Source organism: Myxine glutinosa, chromosome 2 (genome assembly GCF_964187855.1).
Source record: "Myxine glutinosa chromosome 2, kmMyxGlut1.1, whole genome shotgun sequence".
Lineage (NCBI taxonomy): Eukaryota > Metazoa > Chordata > Myxini > Myxiniformes > Myxinidae > Myxine > Myxine glutinosa.
The window spans coordinates 72,844,537-72,869,882 of record NC_136262.1 but is presented as its reverse complement, the minus strand read 5'-3'; the positions used below and the strand labels follow the sequence as shown (position 1 = coordinate 72,869,882).

Genomic DNA, 25,346 nt, shown 5'->3' with positions numbered 1-25,346 from the left:
TCTTTCACGAGCCTCGACTCTGTATCCAAAAAAAAAAAAAAAAAAAAATCATTGAGAAATAGGGCAAAAACGCCCTATTATATATAGGGCCTGTCGTGCTATATATAGGGCAAAAACGCCCTATATATAGCACGACATCTCAAAAAGTCGTGGATGGATTTGGACAAAACCTTGGGAACAGGTGAAGATGCTAGATCCAGAAACAATTCTTTTTGGAAATTCCAAGTGATTCTTCACCACTGAGAGACAGAGCAATAACGATATATAGTATTATATTACAAAGAGCTTTGGAGTTGCCATTCTCGTTTATTAATTTGAATTGGCTTGTGAACCACCTTTAGAGGCCATTTTCCCCCACAGAGCAGGGGTTGGCCTTTTTCGGGCACCGTAGTCCCCTTTTTGAAGTAATGTTTTATGGCCGGATGCCCTTCCTACCGCCAACCCTGTTAGTCACCTCTTGCGACACACAGGGAATTACCAGGGAACTGGTACTCAATTTGCGGACCTTGGAAGGATGACAAGCTGAGTCAACCCCCCAGGTGTTAATTCAGCGATCGACCGGGATTCGAACCCAGGATCATAGGATCCCAAGCCGGCACCCTAACCGCTAAGCCAACACCAGGCTTGTGAGTGAGTAGGTTTGAAAATAGTTGCGTACAACATATTTCTATATCACGGACACTTGGCACTGTGATAAAAGCCTGTATAAGTGAAATGTTGGTGGTCCGTACATCCTTCCCAAGGCTGTGTGACATCATCTATCTATAATTCCAGTAATCTCTGTGTGTGTGTGTGTCTGTCTGTGTGTTTGTCTGTGACCGCTGTTTCTCGACAACCACGGGTCCGATATACTTGAAACTTGCCAGGTATATTGCTGGGGACCCGAGGATGTGCCTTTTCAAGGTTTCATATTAATCGGACAATTACTTACCGAGCGATGTCCAAAAAACGATTCAACCAATCAGAGAGCAGCGAACTAGCGCGTGTGCCGAACGTGGCGGACACACTCTGCCTCGGATGGCACATTTGAGAGCGTATTCATTTATTTCACGTTTGCAAACTATGTTGGCGCTATGTTGGCGTTAAACGATGTTTTAAAACTAATAAAAACGAATTTGCGATTCATTCGCTTTCCTGCGCGTTTGTGTACGCGATGGCGATTTCTTTACCAAACTCCGGAAGCCGTTCGCTTTGGACCGAACCATTTCATGTAAATAGAGGGGGGGGTTCTGTGGTCGTTGCGAATGGACCAAACCATTCATGTAAATAGAGGGGGGGGATTGTCACTGTACTCGCAAGCCGTTCGCCGTTCGCTTTGGCGTTGCGAATGGACCAAACCATTTCATGTAAATAGAGGGGGGGGATATAATTTTAGATAGATATATAGTACGGGCATATATATAGTACGGGCATGCCCTAGTATGAATAATTTGAAGAATCTACTCAAACGTTAATTTTAAATCAAAATGATGTCTTGGCAGAAGAATGCAGAAGTATGCATTGGATGCGCAATGTTCTGATGCGAATAGCATGATCTCACACACATGACACATCGTGGTCATGACAATTCCTCAATGTCAATCTCAATGATTATCCGTGGAAGGTTTCGGAATAACAGATGTTTTCCACGGTGAGGTTATTCTCTGGAGGTGCAGCCTTTATGAGCAAACACGAGGATCGAAACACTGTATACCTTAATTTCCGTTTGAGTGTCACTTTCAGAAGTAGAGCTCATAAGGCAATAGCCATGACCTGTCAAGAAGCAGAGTGGTCGTACAGTGCAGTACAGGAGCTCTCACAGAGGGACGATTTTTTTTTTTTTTTTTTTTTTTTGTATACAAGATCGAGGCTCGTGAAAGAGCGAACATTAATCACACAGAAAGACAAACCGACACATAAAACATATAACATAGGGAGCGGTAGACAAGATGGGGAGAGAGGGGGAAGGACACAAACACAACATTTGAGAGCAGGGACCGAGAGACATGGAGACATCGAGAGATCTGAGAGAGGGCGAGGGCTTTGGGGGGGGGGGGGGGGGGGCGTGGGAAGGGGGCAGTGGGAGAGGTATAAAACATATGGACACTGCCAGGACTTCCAGGAAAGAAGTTGGAATTTCAAACAAGGTGGATCTGGGGTGAATTAGCGGGGGTAGAAAAGATCAAGGTTTTGGATGGGGGAAGATAAGAGATGGTGGTGAACAGCTGTTTTAAAGACCTGGAGGGAGGAGTGGGATTGAAGGGAGTGAGGGAGTTTGTTCCAGAGGCGGGAGAAAAGAGGAATGAAAGAGTGAAGGTGAGCGGAGAGCCGAGATTTCGGCAGTTTAACGATCAGAGGGTTGCTGGCAGATCTTGTGCGACCTGTAGGAATATTTGGGGGACAGAGCACAGAGAGAGCTGGGGGTGCAAGGCCGGAGAGGAGTCGGTAGAAGACAGAAAGACCACCTACCTGCCTGCGGTGAGTGAGTGAAAGGCCCTCAGAGATAGCTTCATCGCGGGAGATTCCAATAATTCTGAAAGCTTTGGTTTCAACAGCGTGAAGCCGAGCTAGGTGTGAGGCAGGAGCACCGGCCCATAGGGGAGAACAGTATTCCATTGAGCTGCGGATGAAAGCCTTGTATGTGGTGAGGAGCTCAGGTGTGCCGAGGAAGGACTTCGCACGACGGAGGATGCCCAGTCGGCGACTGGCTTTGGAGGCCAGCTTGGAAATGTGGTTTTCCCAAGAAAGATCATGGCAGATAGTGAGACCCAAAATCTTGAGCGACAGAACTTCTTGGAGAGGATTGTTGAGAAAGTAGATGGGAGGGTTGTCCAGTCGATCTTTTCGGAGAGACATAGTAAGAGTGTGAGATTTGTCAGGATTGAAAGACATGTTCCACTTGTTTGACCAGTCTGTGATTTTGTCCAGGTCTTCAGAGAGTGAGGAGGCAGCAGACTGCCGATCTGAGGGAAGAGGAATGGAGCGGCAGAGAGTGGAGTCATCAGCAAAGAGATAGAGAGGATTTTCGAGAGAGTCAGAGAGATCATTGATGAAGACCAGAAAAAGCACGGGGCCCAGAACACTGCCTTGGGGAACTCCAGCCTGAACAGGAAGAGGAGATGAGAGAAACCCATTCAGGGCCACACGTTGACGACGACTAGAGAGGAAGTCCGCCAGCCATGCGTGGAGATTTCCATGGATACCAAAGGAGGAGAGTTTGGTGAGCAGAGCGGGGTGCCAGACCGTGTCGAAGGCACGTGATATGTCGAGGGAGACAGCTCTAATTTCCTGTTTGGCATTGAGGACCTCCATCCATTGTTGAGACAGCAGAAGCAGCATGTCCAGAGTAGAGTGACCTGGTCTGAAACCAAATTGATGATCAGAGATCAAGCCATTGGAGAAGAGGAAAGATTTCATATCAGAAGCAATGATGGATTCCATGACTTTGCTGATAATTGGGAGAAGGCTGATTGGTCTGTAGTTGCTAGGATCTGTTTTTGCACCTTTTTTGTGCAAAGCGGTGATGTTGGCTGATTTCCAAGCAGATGGCAGTTGACCTTGAGCAAAAGAGAGGGTGAAGAGAACAGAGAGAGGGTGAGATAGAGCAGCAGAGCAGGATTTTAGGACCCGTGGGCTGATGCCGTCGGGTCCAGTTGCAGAATCAGAGTCGAGGGTTGACAGAAACTTTTCCACCTTGTCAGGAGGAAAGGACACGGAGTCCAGGAGCAGCAGGGTACGACTGGGTATGGTGGGTACAGAGAGGGATGGGTTTGGGACACAAGATTTAGAGGCAAACACAGAGTTGAGGCATTCAGCTTTTTCACGTGCGGAGTCAGCTGTGTAGCCGTTTGAGGTAAGGGAGGGGATGGAGGGGGAACAAACACCAGAAACGGATTTGACCAGACGCCACCAGGATTTGGAAGAGGGAGACAGATAAGAGAGTTCGGTCTTGAGAACGGAGAGATATTGTTTCCTGGCTTTCCTGAGGGTGGACACACAGTTGTTTCGGGCTTTGTGAAAGGAAATGAGATTTCCTTCCGTTGGATTTGCTTTCCAGGAGACAAAGGCAAGTTGTTTCTGGGCAACAGCCTCACCACAAGATTCCGTGTACCATGGACGGGAGGAAGGGTATGACAACTGAAGACGAGATGGGATAAATCTGTGCATGAGAGAGAGCAATTTACTTTGGAAGAATTCCCAGGATGAGTTGATGTCAGAGGTGGTAGAGATGGGAGACCAGTCCAGATGATTGATGGCTGCTTGAAGACCGTGCCAGTTGGCCTGAGTGAAATGCCAGACTCGTCGACGCTGAGCAGGCTCCCTGAGGATGGTCAGAGAGATGTCCACTTTAACAAGGACATGATCAGATGATCCGATCGGAGCAGAAGAAGAGCAGCAGACATTTTCAGGGAAGTTAGTCATAACCAAGTCCAGAAGAGAAGATGTTCCGTTGACTGAGATCCGGGTCGGGAAATTGACAGATTGTGTCAGTCCCAGTGAGTCGCAGAAGTCCTTTGCTGAGGAGCCATGGCTGGTGAGAGAGGTACCCACACCCAGCCACCTGGCATGATGACAGTTGAAATCACCACATATGAGGAAGAGAGAGTTGGGATGAGTAGATAGAAGTAGATAGAAGAGTAGATAGAAGCTCAAAGATTCACAGAACCTATAGCTTTCTAAAACAATTGCTGATTTTACTTTTCCACACTGGTTTTTAAGTTTAGAGAGAATTTTGGAGCGAGGGTCATACCAAATCACCAGGGGTGATCAACAATGATTTCAGAATCATTGGAATCTCCTACGATGAAGCTAACTCTGAGGGCCTTTCACTCGCTCACCGCAGCCAGGTTGGTGGTCTTTCTGTCTTCTACCGACTCCTCTCCGGCCTTGCTCCCCCAGCTCTCTCTCTCTCTGCGCTCTGTCCCCCAAATATTCCTACAGGTCGCACAAGATCTGCCAGCAACCCTCTTATGGTTAAACTGCCAAAATCAAGACTTTCTGCTCACCTTCACTCCTTCATTCCTCTTTTCTCCCACCTCGGGAACAAACTCTCTCACTCTCTTCAATCTCACTCCACCTTCCAGGTCTTTAAAACAGCTGTTCACCACCATCTCTTATCTTCCCCCATCCAAAACCTTAATCTTTTATACCCCCATTAATTCACCCCAGATCCACCCTTTTTGGAAATTCCGACTTCTTTCTTGGAAGTTCAAGCAGTGTCCACGTGTTTTATACCTCTCCCTTCCCCCTCCCCCCCCCCCCCCCATGGCTTCCCATGCCTGTTCCCCCCAAGCCCTCTCCCTCCCACAGATCTCCCGATGTCCCTGTTCTCTGCTGTTGTGCTTGTGTGCTTCCCTCTCTCTCCCCATCTTGTCTCCCGCTCCCTTTATTGTATGTTTTGTGTGTCCGTTTTTTTTTTGTGATTGATGTTAGCTCTTCCACGAGCCTCGATCTTGGGGGAAAAAACAAAAAAGGGGACTGACACGCGTCAACATTTTCAGAAAGTCTGATGAAAATGAAAGGAAGACAAAATAAGCTTATTGAAACTACGAAATGAATGTATATATTGATTTTATGAATTTATATATTTTCTTACATGTGTGTGTAGATCATGTAAACATGTTAACAGCCGAAACATAATGGGAAATTAATTAGGAAAAACAAAATAACCTGGAAGATGAGACACGGTAAGAAATATGAAGAGACCGCTTGAAGAGTGACTTGGCTTCGATGCCAGGCACCATGCCACCGTACAATACAAAGCACTGGCAGATTTGAGCCCGAAATACGACCTCGGGAAAGCTCTCAATGGATAGGAGAAACTAATTAGGGGGGCTATTAAAATGCTTTAAAATGCTCATCAAGCAGTTTAACCAGACATGGAAGTAATGGACAACAGCAGGCCTTCTTATCCAGTGCAAGCAAGATGACTCATAGCTCAAGTCAAAGAAATGAGTGTCAAGGTGATATGTATCACCCCTGGTCACTCACCCGTCGAGGCAACGACTTTCCAAGAATTAAAAAAAAAAGAGAATACAACCACAAGCAATTAGCCAACTTCAAACATCAGGTCCATAAAATGAGACCTTGATGTTTCATAAGGTCAGTAACAATTGGTGAATGTTCAGGTTCATGATTCGTGCGTCTTACTGCGGAAGGCCTCCTGTGTTGCTGCCATGTCGGCCGCTACTGGGCCTGGCATGATACTGGGCAGTGGTGCGTGGATCCCAACGCCATCCTCTCGGTGAGGTCCGACCTGCGAACACATGAAAATAGCGACCTCGTCACTACCAAGTGCGCGAAAGAAAACATTCGAATGTAATAATAAAGTTCTCTCGATGGGAAAGTTGTCTCAATGGAGTCCGCAAAAGTTGGTATATCTCGCTGCGATGCACAAGTCTTACTTGTAATCTGTAAAGTTGCAATGAGTCAAGCAGGCATTCAAATAGAAGGGGTATCAGACAGGAACTGGTTACTTAGCCAATCAGAGGCTTTTGCATCTACTCCAAGATACATCATCTATTCTATGTTTGAATGAATGCATGATCGTTTTAAGGCCATTTTCCCCGCCAGAGCAGGTCCCTGTTTGAGGCAAGGTTTTTATGGCCGGATGCCCTTCCTGATGCCAACCCTTGGTCGCCTCTTGCGATGTGCAGGGATACGGTGTACCTATTCTAAACCGTGGTACACACCGGGATCATTCATCCCAGCAAGCTGGTACTCAATTAGCCGACCTCGGAAGGATGAACAGGCTGAGCCAACCCCCCTGGCGTTAATTCAGCGATCGATCGGGATTCGAACCCAGGATTCTCGGATCCCAAGCCGGCACCCTAACCGCTAAGCCAACACCAGGCTTATTCTATGTTTCCCAATCAATTTTCTGAAAATCCTACTAGTCAATTTTTTCAACCAATGTTCTAAAGCTACTGTAACTCGCATAGGACAAGGATGTTTGTAACACACATACAAGACATGCACACACATGAATTACAAGGCCATCAGTAGAGAATAGACAAACCAGCACAATACACATATAATTTGAAGCTCTGATCCCATAATCATGAGTCTGGGTACTGGGTAGTCTGGGTACCAATCGAAACTCAGTTATAAACTGCCATCCTGGTGTGGTTCACCAATGCGAGCACTGCCCGCCAGATGGACGTTAAACTTGGTGTTGCATCTGCCGGCATTAGTTGGTGGACGATAATGATCCCACGGTGTCCTTCGCGAAGAGTAAGCGAGCTATCACCGGCAGCATGGCCAAATTCCAAATTACGTTGTTGAACGGCAGGCCGAGACAGCCGGTTCATGAAATATTTGGGCCAAAAACGTTCCTCAGCCATCCCCATAAGGTGGGAACAATTGTGGCCATTAAAGACTCATATATATACGTATATATATATATATATATATATATATGTATATATATATATATATATATATATATATATATATATATATATATATATATATATATTAGGGTGGTCCTCAAATGTACACCAAAAAATTGAATTGGACTTTTTTCAGGTGCTTGTTGCTAAAATTGTTCCTTATTGTGAAAAAATGAAATGTGCCAAAGATGGTTTCTCTACGACTTTATTTACTACTGTCACACATGGGTTGAAAATTACAATGTTTCAGTATCGACACACAAAATTGTTTTTAATAAACTAACACTCAGATGTAATTCCAAATCAGTAAGAATGTTTGACAATCATCATAAACACACAGAGTAAGAGTCCTCCAGACCATTGATTCCTCATTAATAAGTTCTGTCGTAAATTATTTCCTCCTTATCTTCTTTGCGTCGGGGAACTGATGGTGATGCCACTCAACAACTTGCAACAGGTACTGGTGCTGCTGTTCATCCTTTGTCAAGACTTGATTGTAGTCCTGTATTAATGCGACACCACGTTCTGCAAAGTCGTTGACAGTGACAATGCCGCGCAAGACTTGCTGTGATGATTGAAATGATGGGTCATCGGCCCACTCAACAGGGTCCTTTTCTAGGAAGTCAGTATTGACTTTGAATGCAGTAAAAATTCGCAGTGAGGCAGAAGTAACAAAATCTGCAACAGTCTTGGCAGCGATGGCTTCTTTTGCTGTAAGATCCACATGTACCCGTGGTTGAGGATTCTCTTGGCATTCTTCTTTAAGAGCAGCTACTATCATTCGCTTGACATCAAGCTCAACACTATCGTCAAACAGAGCAAGTCCTACCAGTTCTTCGCTGAGGGACCACAAGTGATTGCAAAGCTTTTTGCTGGTGGCTTCGGCAATCACTGAATCAGGATAGAAAATGAGTGCTTTTAAGGGAGCCCGGTCTCCAGCGGGAGCACCAATGGCAGATGGAGCGCTGAACCAGGCTTTGGTATACACTGCTCCAACAAATGCTGTAAAACGCTTTATGCCAGTGAGTTCCTTTGGGGTCAATCGAAACTGATCACGGAACAAGTAGATCTTGATTCCATAAATCACACGGGCCATCCATCTTGCCCGATGCATGGCTCCTGGCTGCATGAACCTGAATCCTCTCGGAGGACGCTCACCAAACAGAATAATAGTCAACTCAAGAAGTTCACGGTAGTCATCTCGTAGTTGGCCCGATTCCAGTTTCTGGATGCAGAATGAAACGACATCTTCTTTGCAACTTAAAAATACACCTGAAACTACAGAGTCCAGGTCATCAGGCATCATTGGCTTAAACTTGCTTTGGTCAATGGAATTCCAGTTTGACTGGAAACGCTTGAAGACTGCTATCTCAGGTCCTTTTGATGGACCAAGAAATGGTTTGAATGCTACCATTGCTGCCTCTACCACTAGTTCCAGAATGTGATGCCGGCATGCAAAATGTAATAGTGGTCGTCCAAGCTTTTGCTGCAAAATAGTGCATGCACCAAGTGCTGAACCAGTGTTGCTGGCTGTCGTGTCAAAGCTCATACCTGCCACCATGTCTTGCAAATGCCATTCTTCGAGGCATTGCATAATAGCAGCAGCTGTTGCTAGTCCAGTTCCTGCTGGCAGCTTTGGCACACCCAGAAGCTTTCCAGTTCCTTGTGGGTCACTGACAATGACAGGAAGGCGATCAACTTTTTTAGTCCCATTGTCTGGAAGGAGCTTGCCATCCCAATGAACCACCAGACTTGTGTTTGGAGCATAGGATGCCTGGATGTCACCTGCAATTGTCTTCCGTTGGATCCGCCTGGATTTCCTGATCGATGTGCGGTTGATGGCCAACTCTGAAGGGTCGTGTCCCAGAGCAGAGGCTGCTGCTGACAAGATGTGAACAGCTGATCGATCGCTAACCTTGGTGCGGTCGAGAGCTGCTGTTAGGTCCGGTGTAACAATGCTACTTGCACGCTTTCGGCTCTGCCTCTTTGAAGCAGATAGAACAGCAGAGTCGTCATGATCACTGGCTTCAGCACTGCTGTCTGTTGATGATGCCAGCTCAAGAGTCTCCTCTCGGGCTGCTTGCTTCTCTTTTTCATGCTGCTCTCTTTCAGTCAACACCTTGTCGTGTTGATGTGTCCGCTCCTCTTTTCCTGCTAGCACCTTGTCAACACCAACCATAAAGCCCCGTCGACCTGGCTCCCATTGTGCCTTAAGGAATTCATGGTCCTCTGGTATTTTGATCAGATCAAGGACATCAACATGAGCAATGTCAAATAAGTCATGTCGACCGGTTTGAAACTGCTCTTCTTTCTTTATCTGAGGGACAGATCGCCGGCTCTTTCCTTTCAGGATGGATCTGTATTGTTCTACTTTTCTCTCTAGTTTTGCAATGATATTCCGCTCATCTACAGTGGGGATCCGTGCTTTCTCCCAGATGCATAATGTCTCACAAACAACAGTTGTTGCAGCACTGCTTATGTCCAATTTCTCAGCATGATGTAGCTTAAAGTATCGCTGCAGAATCTCTTGCCAAGTTGGGAGCCGAGTTTCTGGTAGTTTTTCAAGATGGCAGCCTATCAGCAACACATGGTTCTTTTTTCTGGTTGCTCTTCTTGAAGTACTTGCACTCGCCATCATAACTGAAACAAACCGAAATAATTTCTGTATAGTGCTGATTAGCAGATTAGCAGGGCCATGTGACAGTGGTAAAAGTTTTCAAAATGAAATGAAATTTTACCCAATTTGTTCTCTCTACAGGTGTAATAAAAAAATGGAAAAGCACTTTAGAAAAGTTAATGTTTACGTTTGAGGACCACCCTAATATATATATATATATATATATATATATATATATATATATATATATATATATATATATATATATATATATATATATATATATATATATATATATATATATATATATATATATACTGTATATATATATATATATATATATATATATATATATATATATATATATATATATATATATTATATATATATATATATATATATATATATATATATATATATACAGTATATATATATATATATATATATATATATTCGATTTTTCAAGTATATTGGTCGGTTGCGTTTGTGGTTCTGTCTGTCTGTTTGTCTGTCTGTCTGTCTGTCTGTTTGTCACCGGCCTACAGGTCAAAATTCTAAACCGATCGTCACGAAACTTCACCAAGTTGTATAGCTCGTCCCAATTGAGAAGCCTATTGTTTTGGGGGTCAAAAGGTCAACATAGGCCAAAAGGTCAACATAGGCCAAATTTCTAAAATCCTCAAATTTCATCCGATTGACTTGAGATTTGAAGAGGACTTGCATATCTGGTCACTGAATTGAACCACCCAATATATTTGAGGTCAACATAGGCCAAAAGGTCAACATAGGCCAAATTTCTAAAATCCTCAATTTTCATCCGATTGACTTGAAATTTGAAGAGGACTTGCATATCTAGTCACTGAATTCAACCACCAAGTATTTTTGAGGTCAACATAGGCCAAAAGGTCAACATAGGCCAAGTTTTAAAATCCTCAATTTTCATCCGATTGACTTCGAAATTGAACAGCATTTGCACATTGAGTCACTAAATAGGGAAACGAAGATTTTTGAGGTCAAAAGGTCAAAGGTCAACTCAAGGGCAACCTTACAAAATCATCATTTTTCAACTGAAAAATCGTCACTTTTCTTCCTGTTGACCCGAGCTTTGATCAAGATTGTCAATTTTAATCTTGATGAAATGGACAATTTGCTGTATCAATGGAATTTTTTTTCTTTGGGTTGGGGGTGGATTTTGCAAGTATCGTGCTCTGCATGACGTCTTCTTGTTTATTTATTGGTGAATGTTCAGGTTCATGATTCGTGCGTCTTACTGCGGAAGGCTTCCTGTGTTGCTGCAATGTCTTGGCCTGCTTGGCCTGGCATAATACTGGGCAGTGGTTCATGGATATATATATATATATATATATATATCTGTTGATTCTGGGAGTGGAGGTGGTTTTGTTGTTGTAGTCTGTGTTCTCACTGGCTGGGGGTGGGGGTATGTACGCATCCAGGTGTAGCTGCTGCATGTGGAGGCATATGTGCCCCTGCTGGCCCACCTTAGCTGACCGTATCGAGGTTGAAGGGCCGAAACGGGATGATGCTGAGGACCTCGACTGAGGACCCGGTCAGTGAGGCACACTTGTGACCAGGTGTGTTTTGAAATTGTATATATATATATGTATATAATATCTCAAATTGGTTTTATACAGTCATGGTACTGGGCTAACATAGAAACAATGAGATTGTTATTGTCCAACTGAATGGAGACAGGGGAGTATGCTTTTACGTCCCTTCACATATGCAGCGTGTTCCACGTAGTAGCACAATCTGATGGCACAACGAAATACAATGTAATGACTAAGCAGGAATATGTTCAAATTTAGCTATAAATAGAGTGAAGTAGTGTTCCTGCTTGATTTGAAGAATAGCCAATTTGTAAAATGTTACGATCTCTGGGAATTCCAATGCACAAAACATCTACCTGATGGCACACAGGTGTGCCTATGAAACTCCAGCACCAGAGGGCACAATCCACCAGAGGGCAACAGTGAACCGTGCGCAATTTGCCAGTAGTTCCATCAAGCGGCGACGTGACATTGGGATGGAATGCAGCGGACACCCCTTTCGGTTACCAGGGTTTGTTGTCAGTGTAGTGGACATCACAGAATCGGTCAGGTTGCCCATTGGGTCAGACAGTTGTCCTCCTTTTCCTGCTGCTTTCCTGGCTGCCCATGGTCGGCATCAGCAAAACCGAGTCACATCATGCGCCTCCATCTGTCTCTTGTCATTTCCCTCCCTCCGACCGCCGCGACAGTTAATTTTAATACCCATCTGTTAATTGCAATCAACGCCGCGATATAAAATTCCCCGGGTGCTCGCAAAGCTCCCACAGCCGTGATGATTTTCTGCAGGTCACCATGGCGACAAAGCATTAGCGAGATAATGCGCGATTTGCTCGAAGCCTGCCACGGCGCGCAGCCACGCATGGACGGCACTCGTCCGGGCATTCCTGCGGCCCGACCCAAGAGCCACGCATGGACGGCACCCGTCCGGGAATTCCTGCGGCCCGACCCAAGAGCCACGGCACAATCTTAGTGGGGGCGGAAAAGGCAACAAGGGTTACTGTCGCTTGGACGGGGATAAAAGGCCACCTTGACTTAAACGAGTGCAACCGCCCCGTCCTCGTGGCGCGTGGTCAGGTGGCCCTGGTGTTGCCATTTTGAAGTTTGAATGAAAACGGCATCGCTGAGGTAAATTTCCTCCGCCAATTCCAAGAATGCCTTCAAAATGCCAACACCAGGGCCAGCTTTTATGCTTCCAGAAAGCAACGAGACTAAATCTCTGCATCTGACGGCTTCATCGTGGCATCCTTCCATGAAAACTCCATGCACACCTCATTTGACATGACAACCTTTCGATGTCCGAGAAATAGGCCGAGGCCAGAAACTCCACGCAGTGGACGAATTAGGCGCACTCGGGAGATGCTTGCCAGAATAAATCCATCACATATTCTTCGTAAATAATGTAAACGACTCTAACAGTGGTCGGAATTCCAATGGAAATGTAGCCAACCGAAGTGAACATCATCGTCTTGCCGTCCTCCGATCCTCGTCCATCTTGATGCCCATTTTCAATCGGGGCAACTGTTCGAAGTCGCTTGCATTGCACAGAAACTGTGCCTTGCATACAAACTCCTAGGCCCAACCGTTAATTAAACATGCAAATGAGGGCGTTAATTAAGTCCCCCTGAAGCAAGCATTTGCTGCATCAATAATTTATTCAAATACGAAGAGGAAAAACTAGAAAAAAAAAACATCCTTTCTAGAACTTTCCAAGTGCAACCAAATCTGCCTTTTCCCCTAAACGGCTCCCACCTCAATTTCCAACGCTACCTCCGTCGCTCGTTTTGCTTGGGGTTCTTCTGAAGGGGTTATTTGTTATTTGTGAGGCAATTATAAAATGCAAGGCCGATCACAAAAGAGTGTAGGAAAGTGTATAAGCAGCGCAAAGAGTGAAGGAAAGTGTATAAGCAGCACAAAGAGTGTAGGCAGCAAAGTCATGCCGGACCGAAGCCATGCGATGCCTTCATATACATGTCTGGCATTAATGACAAGAGAAGACAAGAGTAGATTTGCATACAGCTGAACGTATGGGGTTAACGGTGTCATACAAAATCTCCAAAGTTGGACTTTAGGCCTCTCTGTGGTAGAGAATGTTGCCTGGGATGAGAGCTCGTTTCTTAGCGATCACGACCTATCCATCACAAGCCGACGATGGGCTCAGCAAACCCACAATGGTAGTTGGTTAAACTCTAGCGTTACGTTTCGTCAAGCGGAGCTCAAAACAAAAGCAGTGGTGGTGAAATCATGTCGTTTGACGGAAATCGGCCATTTTGGCATTATGAAGCCGAAGGGACTATTGCTGAGCACAAAAGGAAGTGTCGAAGCATGATGGCGTTTAACTGGAGCCGTAGTGGGATGGCAATTATACGCTTGATGATCTGTGAAGAAGACCACAGTCAAATTGGCCTCTCTCCGGCCACCAGAGCCTATTTTGGGTGATTAAACCGTAATTTTCTGGCCATTTGAGTGCAGAAGGCGCAAGGGCACTCGCGAGGGCAGGGCCTCTGAACACTTGGGGTCGACATACTGGCTTCTCTGGAAATAACTGCTGGAATCTTCTGACATGACTTTAGTCAAAACTGAGAATGTTCTTTAAAACATGGTGGACAAGAAACTGTTCACCGTTTCTTTTGAGTAGGCTATTTATCTCTGGTAAATGGGCTCGAAAGGCAATAAAATATTAATGGCGAATGCAGCTGAAACGCAGATGCTGACTAGTGTCATATGACCCCAAATGCAAGTAACATGGGCACTCTCTCTCCATTGATTGGTCAATCCAATCAGACGTGTTGAGTTATGCCAATCAAACATTTCTAATGCATTCGGGGAGTGTGACTGTGTGCGGGACCGAGCCAAAAGTCTTGCATTTCAAAGCTTGTCTTTTATCTCGCTGATGATGTGTGAAAGCAGAAAAAGCAAGCATTTCCCTTATATTATTATTTATTTTTTGTCTTCAGGGCCAACATGCATGTGTTTAATTGCATGAACAGCCATGTTGGCTTTCGGGCCAAGGTACATGTGTATTAGTTTGGCAAGCTTCGTGTGACTATGTACTTTAGTCCTTGGGCTGAGATTGTTTAGACAATGAGACATGCTGAATGGAGAAGGTGGATCAGACTCGGCAACGGTTGCTAGAGTGAGATGTGCATGGAAGAAGTTTCGGGAATTGAGTGGCGTGCTGACGATGAGGGGAGTGTCGTTGAAGCTGAAGGGAAAGGTGTACGCTGCATGTGTGAGAAGTGTTCTGATTTATGGGAGCGAGACATGGGTGATGAACGTAGAGCAGCAACGAAGGCTGGAAAGGGTGGAAATGCGAATGGTTCGATGGATGTGCGGAGTATCGTTGAGAGAGAGGAAGACAAATGATGAATTGCGAAAGATGATGGGAATAGAGCCTGTGATTGATGCTGTGAAGAGCAACAGGTTGAGATCGTTTGGTCATGTGTTGAGGAGGGATGAAAGTGACTGGCTGAGAAGAGTGATGGAAATGAATGTGGAAGGAAGTAGAGGACGGGGAAGACCGAGAAAGACTTGGCTAAAGATGGTGGAAGAAGAAATGCGGGCAAGGGGGTTAACAAGGAGAGATGCAGAAAATAGGGCAATATGGAGAAGATTGTCATAGGGACCGCAAGGCTAACCCCCGCTCTTGCAGGGAAAATGGCCTTTAAATGCATGTTGTGTGTTGTTGTTGTTGCTGAGATTGTTTAGTTTTGTCTGATTTTTTTTTACCTTTTATACTTTAATATGAAAGGCTTTTGGCAAAAGAGAAACACATACCGAAGACTGAAGCTTTAAAATGCTTGCCTGAACATTGCCCTCTAGAGGTCATTGTTAAATTTTGAGTTAAAAAAAAAAATTGCATCTCATGATCCAAAGGGTCATTGAACTGGTCAGTTATAGTCAATTAGCAACATCAATGATAGTTTGTCTATGTCAAAGTGCAAATGTAAGGAATTATTCACATCTTCCTCTCTCTTTCTCCTTTCTCCTTATGCCTGGTGTTGGCTTAGCAGTTAGGGTGCCAGCTTGGGATCCTAGGATCCTGGGTTCGAATCCCGGTCGATCACTGAATTAACACCAGGGGGGTTGACTCAGCCTGTCATTCTTCCGAGGTCGGCAAATTGAGTACCAGCTTGCTGGGATGAATGATCCCGGTGTGTACCCCGATTTAGAATAGGTACACCGTATCCCTGCGCATCGTAAGAGCGTGACCAAGGCTTGGCGTCAGGAAGGGCATCCGGCCATAAAAACATTGCCTCAAATAGGGAACCATGATTGTCATGGGGCCCGCAAGGCTAACCCCTGCTCTAGCGGGGAAAATGGCCTTAAAACGATCATTCATTCATTCTCTTTCTCCTTCCCTCTCTCCTCTCCCGCTCTCTTCTCTATCCTTCCCTCCTGATATCTCTCATCCCCCTCTCATCCCCCTCTCATACTGTGGAGGCTGAAAGAACAGATTTTTACAGTACAGTGGAAGCTGAAAATATTCTCAAGACCTATCTACCTATATGTATCTATCGATCTGTCTATCTGAAATGGTCCAGTCCTTTGTGGCATGTCTGCCCATTCCTCACCTCAATTTCACAGCTGTGCAAAAGTCATTAATCACCAAATGCCACAGCTGTCCAGATTCAATTTTCAAGGAACTGGAATGTTTCTTTTACTTACGATACTTTTGGGATGAAATTGTTTTTATTGAGCAAATCGTTGATCCAAATGAATCCTTACTAAGGAAAATCTGAATTTTACTCAATAACAACTGGATATACTATATTTGTGATTACATCAATAGAAGGAATTGGAAACTTCAAAGTCCCAAGAAGGGAAAAATAAGCAAATTCCAAAATAATAACAATAAAAAAGGGTTTTCCTGAACCCCCAAGTATTCACAAAGCAGAAGAGACTGCGGTGTCCTTCTGTAGCCCAGAGACATAGCTGTCCAAGTTGCTGTCGTTAAATGCATTTGAACTTTATCCAGCAAGGCATCCATGCTCCTTTGAACCACTAAGTCCGCCAAAGAAAACCAGAACTCTGGCTGACAGTGGTGGCCTTCATAAGTCGACCCTTCCCAGACTTTTCTGTACGGAAAAACAAAAGGCACAGCAGCTTGTTCACTCACCACACGTAGAGCTAGGGAACAGCTGGGCATACCATCTTCAAGAGGAGTGAGAAGGGGGAGAGGGTTGATGGGGGTGAGAGGGGAGGAAGGGGGGGGGCACGGAAAAGGAAATACGACAAATGACCGTGCCAGCTCAGATTTCGTGCTTGTGAGAAATTTTGAAGCAGGTGCAGTGGCTGAAGCTCTTGAGCCCTGCCCTACATCGACACTCGAAATGCAGTTGAAGACTCTGTTAAGCAGGTTGTAGATTACCACAAAAATATTGAAAACTGTGCTGAGACTTAATAATTCAAAAAGGAGCCTTAAAGTACAAAAAAAGCTTCTAATACATTACCACAGAGGTTCAGGGGAGAGTCTGCACCAAATTAGCAAGTTTGTCATCACAACTTTGAGGCCTTTAGAATTAGGACTTGGACCAGAGTGAAAGGGACACTTGTACGCAGGCGCAGGCAGTGGCGTGCTAGGAGATCGAGTTTCCAAACGCCTATGCCAAGCAACATTACCTTGATTGGGGCCAGCTGCGCAGCCATGATACATATGGTCAGGGCATGGGAAGGCACAAGAATTCTGAGGATGGCAGCCCAGTTTCCTATACTTCTGACATTCTGTGTAGGAGCACCTTTCCCCTTGCCTTGTAATTATATATTATATGGAAAGATGAAAAGATCATTTGAACTCCTTTCCCACTGAAGGAAAGGTTGAAAAGGGAAATAGGCTCAGAAGAAACCTATTCCTTCCTGTAACAACGATGTAGTTTAAAAATTCCATCATCTATCCCATCCGTATCCCTCGAGTGCTCTTCTTCCTGTACACTCTCCTTAACCAGAATTATAGCACTGTTCTGCATCAGCAAGAATTTGCATTCTTTATAAACAAACAAGTCATAGGAAAGTAATGGTGGCCTTGCATGTTCAGGACATGTCAACCGTTAGCTTAGCATCACAGGGGAGAAGCAGAGGCATTTGTCCGGCCAGGAGTTTCAGCTCATAAAGCAGCACCGCACATAGTTTTCTACGTTTCAAAGGCAATTCCTCCCTCCACCCTGCGATGACCTAACCATGTAAGCCCTGTGGCCCCCTGGTTTGCTCCACATCTCAGTTAAGTGGCCATGCTTTTTTTGGCTTGGAATGGCAACATTCAAAAACAATTTGTTGAATGAGTCCATATGCTGCTGCACGTAGGCTATGGCATGTGGTTTCTAGGCTACGCCATTAATGATGCCACCACCACCTACTGGACAACTTGTCAATAGTTTTCAGAGACATCTCGTGTGAATTTTACAGTGCTCGAAGTGAGGGGAAGCGAGTCAAGTTCGTTTGCAGCAGGACCTCAAGAGTAAAGTCCGTGATCAGAAAAAGAAATGCCAACCTTTTATGAAAAACGGCCATTATGACGTCACAACACCCATTGTCACGACACTCACCGTTTGAAAAATGAAAAAAAAAAAAAATTGACAATCGATCTGTTTTAGCTTACAGAGATTACAATAAAACCCAACACACACTGTGAACATCAACAACATAGTATGTTAATCTCAGTGTGCCAGAGGTCACATGGGAAAGATGATGCAATATCATTGTGTTAAAGCCTGAATTTTGCCCAGCACCTTCCAGATTTGGGATAAGCACTCAAATTAACGTGTCCCTACTGCCACTCTTTGTATCACATGATCGTTGGTATAATATATTAAAAATGGATTACTTGTTTACTTTTGAACATGGCATTTAAGTATTAAAAGACATTCTACCATTAATCAGTGGAGTTATAGAGGTCATAGAACACAATACAGTGCACATTGTTCTATTACATACTTCAATGTAAATACAATAATGATTTTTAAAGATCGATTTTTAAACATTCCGGAAGTTTTGCAAGATTGGAGCAGCCTTATACATCACCCTTATACACCACCTTATTTAACATGTCCAAGTTCTGCGAACAACAACAACAACAACATGCATTTTAAGGCCATTTTCCCTGCTAGAGCGGGGGTTAGCCTTGCGGTCTCCATAACTGGAGGTTATTGGAGGTGATCTGAAAGCGATTTGTGTTCTACAGTGTTCAATTATAAATTTAAATTTAAACAAATAAATAACTTAAATGTCACATCAATAAATTAATTCTGGAATTTATCGCCACGTTGTTTGGGATATCTATATTTTGGGATATCTATATTTTGGGATAGCCATTGACGCAGTCTATTACATCACCCTATCTAACACGTTACATTATTTATTTGTGCCTGTTGTTTGTGTCCTTTATAATGTCCTTAAAAGCAGTACGTTTCCTGTTTGGTATGATTTTAAATGTTTGACTGCTAGGCAGACAGACAGAGTCAAAATGTTATCTCACTCCTCTCTGCACATGCACGATCGGGACAAATTCAGAGGCAAAGTACTGCTAAATCACAGGTTCATTTTCCGATTCATGTTCAAAATATAACATTCAATTTAAATAAAGTTGTTCCTCGATCATAAACTGATGTTTGTGGACAGACGGACTGATGATGGACATTGCCCAATTGTTTAGCCCCGCTTTTTGCTTCCCGTGCGCGGGATAAAAATGCATTGCTGCATTATTGAGAGTCTTTGAAGAAGTTAGTTATATTTTCTCTGAGAAAATGAATACATAATTTAATTTTTTATTATTTATTTTATTATTTATTATTTATTATATTAATATTAAACTATTATTAAATTTAATTAAATATTAAATTAAATTAATAGTAATTACAGACTTGGCATTTAATATGGAATATTTTTTTTTTCTTGACTTGGGTTTGCTTTCTGAACTCGGTATATCAATCTGGTGAGTTTATTTTACGCTTTGGTGATTTCTTTGTTAAAAGAACCATGTCACTGATTGTCTGTCGCAGCAAGAAGTCAATAACAGGATTATATCACAGGTGGCGTGACAAAATGTACGGAGAGGTACATTTGACGATTGGCTTCACAATCGGGTATATAAGGGTTGTTGCATTCTGTATTAGTGGAAAACAACTGCTGCACATCTATAAAAGTTATTGCCACTTCCCCTGGAGATGGTCCGTCAACTCGACAATGCTGTTTGTCATTTAGTGGTGGCTTTACGAAATTCCGGCATGAAACAGTGTGGTATTGCTTGGCAGTATGGCATCACTCAAGGTCAGGTGTCAAAGATCCTGAAACGAAATGCTCAGAGGGGTGTCCCTACTCCAATACCGAGGCCAGGACGTCCCCGCAGAACCACAAGGAGGGACGATCGCCAGCTGCATCGGTTAGTCTGCAATGGCCGTACCAAGTCAGCTAATCGGCTTAGGGCTGAGTGGCAGCAACTGACAAATGTGCCTGTATCCAGAAGGCTAGTCAACCAACGACTGGTTCAAGCAGGCTATCGTGCCAGGCGTCCCCTGAGAAAGCCACGTCTGACCAGACAACACCGCCAGCGCCTATTGCAGTGGGCCAGAGAGCACCGTCAATGGCAGCCAGGACACTGGAATCACGTGATCTTCAGTGACGAGTCTAGATTTCTGGTCTATCGTCAAGATGGCCGCGTCCGAGTGCGCAGACAAGTGCATGAAGCCTACAACGAAGATTGTATAGTGTCAAGAGTCCAAGCTGGAGGTGGTGGGGTGACCGTTTGGGCTGCTTTTCATGCAGGGGGCAAAACTGACCTGGTTGTTCTGAATGGAAACCTGAACCAGTTCAAGCACAGGGCCATTCTGGAAGAAACATTGCTTCCATTTGTTCGTGCAGCCTTTCGAGGAAACTTTGTCTTCCAAGATGACAATGCACGGCCTCATCGTGCTCGCATGATCCAACACTTTCTTGCTGACCGTGGTGTAGAGCATATGGAGTGGCCTGCCATGTCCCCGGATATGAATCCGATAGAGAACTTGTGGGCAGAATTAACGCGTCAAATCGACAACTTGGACCAGCAGCCTGCCTCTGTGCGTGAATTGCAGCAGGCTATTGTAACTGCATGGCAAGCGATTCCTGTCCAAACCTTGGCAAATCTCGTGAACAGCATGCCTCAACGTGTACGTGCTCTCCCGAATGCTCGTGGGGGTTACACGAAGTACTGAACTGTAATTTTACTGTCCGTAATCCCAGTTGTAATTTAACTTTTGTTTTTGTTAAAAAAATTTTTGGCTAATGTGCAAAATAAAAAGATACTTCTGGAAAACGCACAGAAGTTTAACACAGTACTGTCCGTGAATTGAGTTCGATATCAGTTTACATCACTTTCAAGGATCAATTTATTTGCTTCGAAATGTCAAATGTGGTTTTTGTTTCTTTTAAAGGTCACATTAACAAAATCTAGAATAATTTCAACATAATTCCAATGAACTTTTGGTTGTAAGTCATCTTGAAAAGTAAGTTCACCCCCACAAAAAAAATATTCCATATTAAATGCCAAGTCTGTATATTAATATTTATTATTATTATATATTATTTAATTATTTATTATATTTTATTATTTATTTGCATTCATAATGATATTATTTCTCTCTCTTCTCTCTCTTCTCTCCTCTCCTCTCCTCTCCCCTCTCTCTCTCTCTCTCTCTCTCTCTCTCTCGTTATTTATCCCCTTTCCAGTTGTGCCCGATTCTTGCCCCAATACCCCACTGTCAATTTGACCTTGCTCTTCCAGAAAAAAAAACAACAACAATGTAATGCCTTTATAAAATTACACTTTGTATATTTGTCACAAACTGCAAAACTTTTCCTTTCATTTATCTTTGAGGATGTGCATTAGTTCAGATGAAAAGTTGAAGAAAGCTTGTTATTAATTTGAAGTATCAATTCTCCAGATGATTAAAAAACAAATCTTTATCTGAAGGATCTGTCTTTCTTCCGCTGCACATTAAAATTTGTTCATGGATGAACATTGCTTGCTTTCCTTACTTGGTTTAATCGCCTTGGCCTGATTTTCAAATGTAAAAATTGCAAGTTATAAAATGACTTTCCAGAAATGAGAATAAGCAACTAGTGTTTATATGAGTGGCTGGCAAACAGACAAATGATGTAGCTGCAACAGTTAATATACACCACCTCACATTATATGCTTGCATGCAGTATGCTACTTAATGGTTCGGCACGCGGACGATGGGACAGTACTAATGACCCATGCGGATAAAATAATGGCCATTTGAAACTGTCCAGTGACCACATTAAGCAGGTGGTGACATGAACGAGATCATTTATTTTTGAGAATATACCGTGCATGAAACATTAGCCCAATGAGGTAGGTGCTTCAATGATCGAGGAAGTGGTTGTTTCTTTTCAAAAGTACAATGGAACAGTTTTGTGTGCAAATTCAATAGTTCCAACGCACTCGGTTTTGCTGAATAGCATTCCCCATGACCCGACATAGCACATGGTTACCCCACCGACAATACTTACTGGGCATCCTCCCGCTCCATCACTATATCTCTTTTCCTTGGTCTCAGCTGTATAATATTCCCACTTTCAAGTCCAAATCACAGCACTGAGTGTGTGATGGATGATTGGGATAAAACTCAATTATTGTTATCAAAAAAATTCAAAATATATCAAACAAAACTAATGTTGGATATAAATCGTATTTTCGAGAACAAAAGTTTAAATAGAGCGACATCGATGGCACGCAATCACAAATCCCCACGCTTCCCACAAAAAAGCAAAGTTCAAAGACGGCAAAAGATTCCACCAGGAATGACCCAATATTAAATTTTTTAGAGTTACAATTTTTATTCCGTTTTGACCCTTGTGAACCAAATCACCACCACTGGGGCATGAACCGAGGGTCAAATCCAAAAACCGTTACACATTTCATAGTTCCCCAATTTTGAATGCAAATGCTAAGTTTCATTAAAAAATTTTTTAATGTGCACATAATTGCATTTTCAATATTTGACCTTTTGACCTGATCCCAGGAATCAGGGCCAAATTGACACTGCTCTTGCACCTTCTTTCCATGTGCTGATCACAACTACCAAGTTTGGTGAATTTCTGCCTAACTGTTTAGGAGTAGATAGCGTGGCGGATGGACGGACGGATAGACAGACGGAGCCGATGACAATATACCTCCATTTTTCCAAAAAGCGTGGGGATAACAAAATAGAATGCACTCGAAGGAGCTGCTGACTCGTGTATGCCATTATGTTTCTCTTCTCAGAGGTCATGGTTGTTTTGTAATTCGATCAACTATAACAATTTTAGAAGTGAACTATGCTCTACATGCATGTTCCGAGTATGTAGATATAGCAAATTTCTTCCACATTATTTATTCTCTTGTTATGACTTGCAGTTTGAGTTTCTACACAAATGTGGTATCAGAATTTGTTTTTGGTATTAATGCTTGATTTGAATATGAATTGCCTCTGACTTGAAGATAAAAAACTGCTTGGCCAATTTTCCTCCAAATTTGCATACATGCTCGGGGTAATTATGGGCAGGTTATGGGTGCAAAATAAATTTGGCTTCACCCTTAAGACAAGAGACATGACTATATCTTTGATGTTCAAAAATTTAAGAGCTGGTGGCTTTGAAGTTGTTTATGCTGAAGTTGGTGGTCAAGTAGTTTTTGGCTTTTATAAATCACAGGGAAAGTGAAATAAATATATTATTGGTGTCCAAAAAACCACCAATAAAAAATATACTCCAAATAAATGTTCTCATGAACAACTCATCATTCTTACCGAGTTATGAAGTAATTGAAAGAAGGTTTTCTACAGCTTGCCATGCAGGAATTGTGAAGCCAATTATGTTGGTGAAATATTCAAACGATTGACGACATGGCTAACTGTACACCATTGCACGGTCAGACGAAGCATAAGACTGTCCTTGGTAGCTACACATTACAAGAACACAGCCTGGAGTCAGACATCCATCCTAGGCACAGTATTGACAACAAGGAACACAGTATTCTTACAAAAACAAAGAAAACACACAAAAACAAAACCACAGGACACAGCACACAGTACACAAAAGGCACAGTATTATTAGACTTCCTCTCTGGTCGCAGTCAACGTGTGGCCCTGAATGGATTTCTCTCATTTCCCCTTCCTCTTCAGGCTGGAGTTCCCCAAGGCAGTGTTCTGGGCCTTGTGCTTTTTCTGGTCTTCATCAATGATCTCTCCGACTCTCTGGAAAATCCTCTCTATCTCTTTGCTGATGACTCCACTCTCTGCCGCTCCATTCCTCATCCCTCAGATCGGCAGTCTGCAGCCTCCTCACTCTCTGCAGACCTGGACAAAATCACTGACTGGTCAAACAAGTGGAACATGTCTTTCAATCCTGACAAATCTCACACTCTTACTATGTCTCTCCGAAAAGACCGTCTGGACAACCCTCCCACCTACTTTCTCAACAATCCTCTCCAAGAAGTTCTGTCACTCAAGCTTTTGGGTCTCACTATCTGTCATGATCTTTCCTGGGAAAACCACATTTCCAAGCTGGCTTCCAAAGCCAGTCGCCGACTGGGCATCCTCCATCGTGCGAAGTCCTTCCTTGGCACACCTGAGCTCCTCACCACATTCAAGGCTTTCATCCGCAGCTCAATGGAATACTGCTCTCCCCTCTGGGCTGGTGCTCCTGCCTCACACCTAGCTCGGCTTCACGCTGCTGAAACCAAAGCTTTCAGAATCATTGGAATCTCCCGTGATGAAGCTGATTGTGAGGGCCTTTCACTCACTCACCGCAGGCAGGTTTGGTGGTCTTTCTGTCTTCTACCGACTCCTATCTGGCCTAGCTCTCCCAGCTCTATCTGTTCTCTGTCCCCCAAATAATCCTACAGGTCACACAAGATCTGCCAGCAACCCTCTTCTGGTGAAATTGCCTAAATCAAGACTCTCTGCTCACCTTCACTCTTTCATTTCTCTTTTCTCCCGCCTCTGGAACAAACCCCCTCACTCTCTTCAATCCCACACCTCTCTCCGTGTCTTTAAAACAGCTGTGCACCACCATCTCTTATCTTCCTCCATCCAAAACCTTGATCTTTTCTACCCCAGTTAATTCACCCCAGATCCACTTTTTTCAAATACCGACTTCTTTCCTGGAAGTCCTAGCTGTGTCCATCTGTTTTATACCTATCCCACCCTCCCCACCCCCCCTTCCCATTCCTCCTCCCCCCAAGCCCTCTCCCTCCCACAGATCTCCAGATGTCCCTGTTCTCTGCTGTTGTGCTTGTGTGCTTCCCTCTCTCTCCCCATCTTGTCTCCCGCTCCCTTTATTGTATGTTTTGTGCGTCCGTTTGCTTTTTTGTGATTGATGTTAGCTCTTACACGAGCCTTGATCTTGTATACAAAAAAACAAACAAAAACAAAAAACAAAAGGGTAAGCCATGAAATAATCGAGGCATGGTGGTCAGATGAGAAGTCAATAAATCGGCACGTCAAATGGGATCCCACATATCAGGCATTGCGTAGTTAACCACAACGCCACCAAAAAGCCAAAATGGAAGGACACTGCTAGCATCAATGATGCGCCACCACAAGATAAAGCTGTCATGCACATGAGACCTTAGGCACAAGAAGCACTGTGATTGGTGTGGAAGTGGACCAATTCACAATACACACTCGTACCCACCGGAGAATCACGCTGACGCTACACTTACCAACTCTGAGGAAGGGAACTAGTTGGCTCTTAAAATATAGTGGGGTGGGGAGGGACAGAGAGTTGGAGTGGGGGGTAGAGGGTGGTTGAGGTGTGGGG

At 43.8% G+C, this 25,346-nt stretch overlaps 1 protein-coding gene across 2 annotated transcripts in view; it reads right to left on the bottom strand.

Annotated features, from left to right (window-relative positions):
• The window catches only part of TCF12 (transcription factor 12), a 447,272-nt gene that overhangs the window by 11,705 nt on the left and 410,221 nt on the right, over window positions 1-25,346 (bottom strand). For both annotated transcript variants that reach the window (XM_078773420.1, XM_078773418.1), the window contains exon 16: window positions 6,130-6,235. In XM_078773420.1, the coding sequence (XP_078629546.1) occupies window positions 6,130-6,235 (106 nt within the window). The remainder of the gene's footprint in view (window positions 1-6,129; window positions 6,236-25,346) is intronic.